Here is a 6,000-nt window from a genome sequence, read left to right as displayed (position 1 = left end):
GTAATGACTACAAACAAGCATGAAAACTCTTTATTTAGTGAAAAAAATAATCTTAAAAAACGGTACTGCGCCTTTAAGAGAAAAAAAGCATACACGTTCTGCAAAACTGCTTTAAAACGCACCAAGTTTTTCAAATTTTTGCAAGCAGACACAATATATGTAGTAAGATTGCCCCACAAGGAAATTTAACATTTAACCCTTTAATGTGCAAACCGGATTGAAATTAGGCCTAAATCCGGAAAAAACACCCCCAGCACCTTGCCACAGCCCTGCTGTGGCCCTACCTGCCCTCAGGGATAGTAAATATGGGGTTAAAGCTTCGATTTGGCCCAAAACATCCACCAGGGCCCTCAGGAGTTAGAGCTTGCTGAGTGAAAATAACTGCGCATCTGAGGCGCGAAAATAGGCCTCGCCCATCTCACTCAATGTCTCTACAGCCTCAAAGAACCGCACCAGAGCGGTTTTAAACTAGCCATGTGGGTTCTGAGACCCAAAAAATAAGCCAAGTGTACCCTCAATAAAGTTGCCCAAAAAACGTTATTTCCCACAAAACGTTAACAGCACTCCCAGTTCATAAAACATTTGCCCACAAACATTCACAACTCAGTGTCAACCATTTTTGTAATTAGCCCCTTATGCAAGCTTAGTAATGCCCTTCTTATTAGCTCTTAGGATTACTGCTTACCCTTATCCTCATTGGGATACTGTCAGCCTTTCTGAAATACCACAGTCTCTCCAGAAAAAATGACTGAACATACCTCACTGTAGTATAGAATGAAAACGTTCCTCACACTGAAGTTTCTTGTACTCCTGAGCCTCTGTGGGAACAGCACTGGATCTTAGTTACAAATGCTAAGATCATCATCCTCCAGGCAGAAGTCTTCATCTATCTGCTGCCTGAGAGTAAATAGTACACATCGGTACCATTTAAAACAAAAAACTCTTGCTTGAAGAAATTAAAAACTAATATTTTATCACCTCTTTCACTTTACCCTTCCTAGTACTTACAGTAGGCAACGAGAATGACTGGGGGTGGAGCTAAGGGAGGAGCTATATAGACAGCTCTGCTGTGGTGCTCTTTGCCACTTCCTGTTAGCAGGAGGATAATATCCCACAAGTAAAGGATGAATCCGTGGACTCGTCGTACCTTATAGAAAAGAGAGAGAAAGAAAGAAAGAGAGAAAGAAAGAAAGAAAGAAAGAAAGAAAGAAAGAGAGAAAGAGAGAAAGAAAGAAAGAAAGAGAAACAGTTTTTCATGGAAAATGACAAAGCAAGTGATCATGTTTGTTTGTAAGTGAGCAGAACAGCCTGCTTTGTGCTGGCAAATGTGAATATACTTATTTGCAAGCATAAGGACAATTGTTTATTATGAATTTGATACATTTTCATTGAAATCTAAGTTACTCCAACGTTAAAGTGAAGGTAAACTTTGATGAATCAGTGCCCTGTTTTTAAAAATACGATTGCTCTGGGGGGGAAGCCGTGATTGAAGGAAGCCGGATTCATCATTGGTGACGTATGAAGAGACTTGCAAATGGCGGGGGAAGCGCTGGAATGGCTTCCAGAATAAACTGTATTTGTACAAAAACGGGGATGAATGAAAGTGCCCCTGTTTTTAATAGTATTTTTAAAAACAGGGCACTGATTCATCAAAGTTTACCTTAACTTTAAGCTTACCCAAGAACGGATTCATTCAAAAAAAGGGAAATGAAAGAAGTTAAAAACGAAACAATTTATTTAAAAATAATAGTGTTATTACATATAAATCTGGTTGAGTTAATGTCACAGTACCCACTGCAATCTGCGAGAACCTTAGGCAATGTTTTAATAATTATCTGGAGTCAAGACAATTAAGATAAATTAAAAAGCCAAGAAAGAAATTTCAAATGAAATAAATTATGTGAACATCATATTTATAGATGTTATTGACATTGTACATATAATGATTGGCTTAGACATGGCAAATAAAAAGTGAAATATAATTTGTAAGATCGTTCTGAACATCTAGTACACAAACATGTATAAATAGAAATATCTGAAAGCACACATGGTCATGCTTGTATAGTAGATTATTCTATTTTGCAATGTTCGCTGCAAAAATATTATCTCAAGGTTTTTACTGATAGAATATCTGATCATGACAAAAATATTTTCTGTCTTCTTTGTATGACTGTGCAACAAATTGGGCATTTATTAATTTCTTCTGCACATTCAGCACAAACCACTAGATGGCCACAAGGAATGAAAACAATGGAGATTGTCCGATCCATGCACACTTTACAAATTTTCTCCTCCTGAAGTTGTCTTAGTTTCTCTTCAACGCTGATCTCTGTGAAACAGAACAAACAGATATCACTTGCTGTTCTACAGCGATTTCTCTTTCCTTGAAGGGGCACTGTACTATAAAAATTTGTTTCCCCTTAATGAGTTCCGAATGACTTGTTATATCTATTGCATAGTATTAAAATGAGTTGCAATTTTTTCATACATGTTTATTTTTGTAGTTGAAATATCTGATTTTGCTCATTAAAACCCATCACCTATTTTTCTCAAAGACATGTCTATAAAAATGGGTTGAGTCTGGAATTTGGCACTAAAACTCTGATATGATAATGCCCTTGAAATACAAAGATTGCACATCTGAAAAATAACAACATTAGAATGTTACGTGGCAATCTTCTATTCCATAAATGACTATACAAAATTAATTCAAAGTTCCGTTGTCAGATTAGCTGTCATTGAGTTACGGTGGACATATAGAGAATGAGGTGTCAAATTGAAAACAATACCATGTACCAGAAAGCAAATACGAACAATGACTGAAAATTACTTTATAGGTAAACTATACTGTAAAACTGGTTTCCCCTTAAAGGGACATGAAAGTGATGCAACATAGCTGTAAAAAGCGGACTAGAAAATATCACCTAAACATCAACATGTAAAAAAAAAAAAAACAGGATGCTAGTCTCGGGACTTGCAAGGGAGCGTACATCTGGCATGTGCAGGCACAGTCATATTTCCCTACTCAGTTTAATGAAGTTTACTATGAAATCTTACAAGAGTGCTATTGATGCACTAACTCAAACTTTACAAACTCCCCTTTTCCTCTTTCGGACCATCATCTCCTCACTTGTAAGATCACATCCCTCCCTACAACTCTCCCTCCTTCTACCCCTCACATCAAACTTCACAGAAGCATCAAGTCATTTGATCAGAAACAGCTCGCTAGCTCTCTCGAACCTCTCCTCTCTTCCATCCCCTCCTTTTCCTGCCCTGATGAATCTATCTACCACTAAAACTCCACCCTTACATTGGTCTTTGACAATTTGGACCCGCCTACCATAGCTCAGAAATCATACACTTATCCTCAGCCCTGGCATACTCCTCTGACACGGTACCTACGCAGATGTTCACGTACTGCTGAGTGACACTGGAGAAAATCTCGGAGATCAGCTGACTTTCTTCACTACAAGTTCATCTTGAACTCTGCCCTTAATCTATATAAGCAACATTACTTCGCCACTCTTATCTCTACTCTTTCTTCAAACCCAAAACGTCTGTTCTACATGTTCAATACTCATTTCCGCCCACCCCCACCCATCCAAAACCCACATAGCCATAAATGTATTTATTTTGCCCCTGTTACAGAGGATGAAGTTTCAGCCCTTATACTATCCTCTCACCTCACTACCTGTCCCCTCGACCCCAGCCCCTCACAGCTACTCCCTGCCCTCTCTTATACCCTTAACCCTAGACTCACACACATCTTCAACCTCTCCCTCAGCACTGTTACATTTCCCTCATTTCTTAAACACGCACTGGTCACACCCAACCTCTGCATCAAACTACCACCCTATTTCCATACTCCCTCTTACCTCGAAGCTTGTTGAAAAGCTAGTATATGTATGTCTATCCCATCTCCTTACACTTAACTCCCTCCTTGACCCAATGCAATCTGGATTTCGCCCCCACCACTCTACTGAGACAGCAATTGTCAAGGTTACCAATGACCTACTTACAGCAAAATCCAAAGGTCACTTCTCTCTGCTTATCCTCTTTGATCTGTCTGCAGCCTTCGATACTGTTGACCACCCTCTTCTGCTCCAAACCCTCAAATCTTTCGGTATTTGCGACACAGCTCTCTCGTGGTTCTCTTCCTATCTGTGTAACCGTACCTTTAGTGTAGCCTTCTCTGGGGCATCCTCTGCCCCGTTACCACTTTCTGTTGGGGTACCGCAAGGCTCTGTCCTTGGTCCCCTTCTCTTCTCAATCTACACATCTTTAGGTTCCTTAATAAAGTCCCATGGGTTTCAATACCATTTGTATGACGAAGACACCCAAATCTACCTCTCTGCACCAGACCTATCTTCTTCCTCGCAAACCTGTGTCACTGTCTTTCTCATATCTCATCTTGGATGTCCTCTCACTACCTTAAGCTAAATTTCTCCAAAACTGAGCTTCTTATTTTCCCCCTTCTTCAAAAATCTTTACCCCCAACTTCTCTATAACTGTCGATAACTCCATCTTTACCCCTAGCCCACATGCTCTATGTCTTGGGGTCACACTTGACTCAGATCTTTCTTTCACTCCTCACATTCAGTCCTTGGCTAAAGCCTGCCCCTTCCACCTTAAAAAAAAATCTTTAAAATTAGACATTTCCTTTCACAAGACACAACTAAGATTATAATCCCCTCTCTCTCCCTTTCCTGCCTCGATTACTGCAACTCCATCCTCTCTGGTCTCCCTAGCTGCTGCCTAGCTCCTTTACAATCCATTATGAATGCCTCTGCCAGGCTCATCTTCCTTACACGTTGCTCTTCATCTGCTGCCCCTCTCTGCCAATCCCTTTACTGGATTCCTCTTGCCTCCAGGCTTAAACACAAAATTCTCACTCTGACATACAAAGCCCTCAACTGCACTGCTCCCCCTACATCTTAGACCTTGACTCCAGATACTCTCCCTCCCGACCCCTTCTCTCTGCCCACAATCTTCTACTCTCCTCCTCTCTTGCTACCTCCTCACACTCCCGTTTACAAGACTTCTCCAGACTGGCTCCCATCTTGTGGAACTCTTTGCCTTGCTCCACAAGACTCTCCCCTAGTTTTGAAAGCTTCAAGCGCTCCCTAAAGACTGTACTGGGATGCATACAACCTACACTAACCTTTCCTAATTCCACTGCTATCCCCTTGAACCCCTTAGCATGTAAGCCTATGAGCCCAGCTGTTTGTAGATCACCCGCATAAGACGATTACAACAGTGCAACTCTTGGCAGGGACCTCTACCCATTTGACCTCCTATAAATGTTACCTTGTAAACCCCCTATGTTTATAGCGCTGTGGAATCTGTTGGCGCTCTACAAATACCTGATAATAATAAAAGCATGACCTCGCCACTGCTGATGTTGATTGGCTGTTTTTTTTTCTTTCTTCAATTTGTAGCTGGACAGTAGCTAAAGGACACTTTGTTACTACTGTAAGCTGAAGAAAATGTGAGGTAATATTTTACATATAGATGTTCAGGTGATATTTTCCTGTCAGCTTTTTACAGATGTGCTGCATCACTTTCAAATAATTTAGCATATGGTATTATGTCGCTTTAATGGTTTTCCAATGACTTGTTATACTTGCTAAAAAGTATTAAATGTATGTGAAACTGCTCCTTTAGATTGACTTCTTTATTTAAAATAGTTGAATTTGCTCACTGAAACCACCATCTATTGTTCTCAAGATCATACCCTTATTAATTGACTGAACCTACAGTAAAATCAGACCTCCTTATCTTATCTCTCTCTAGACCAATATAAGGTAGTGAAATTTTCATTCTATTGGTTTTAATGAGCAGAACCAGCTACCACAACTGCAAGAACAAACATAAAGGAGCAATTTCCAATACATTTTATACTCTGCATCTGATATACCAAGTCATTGGGAACACATTAAGGGGAGAAAATACAGTAGAGTGACCCTATAGCATAAATCTGAGTCCTGAGATCTCAAAGTC

At 40.0% G+C, this 6,000-nt stretch overlaps 1 protein-coding gene across 3 annotated transcripts in view; it reads right to left on the bottom strand.

The window, feature by feature from the left end:
• Window positions 1-1,717: 1,717 nt before the first annotated feature.
• Window positions 1,718-6,000, bottom strand: part of XIAP (X-linked inhibitor of apoptosis) — a 186,158-nt gene continuing 181,875 nt past the window's right edge. For all 3 annotated transcript variants that reach the window (XM_053699118.1, XM_053699119.1, XM_053699117.1), the window contains exon 7: window positions 1,718-2,329. In XM_053699118.1, coding sequence (XP_053555093.1) covers window positions 2,136-2,329 — 194 coding nt within the window. In that variant the 3' untranslated portion in view covers window positions 1,718-2,135. The remainder of the gene's footprint in view (window positions 2,330-6,000) is intronic.

Source organism: Bombina bombina, chromosome 1, assembly GCF_027579735.1.
Source record: "Bombina bombina isolate aBomBom1 chromosome 1, aBomBom1.pri, whole genome shotgun sequence".
Lineage (NCBI taxonomy): Eukaryota > Metazoa > Chordata > Amphibia > Anura > Bombinatoridae > Bombina > Bombina bombina.
The sequence above is the reverse complement of the archived record's forward strand: the minus strand, read 5'-3'. Positions and strand labels throughout refer to the sequence as shown.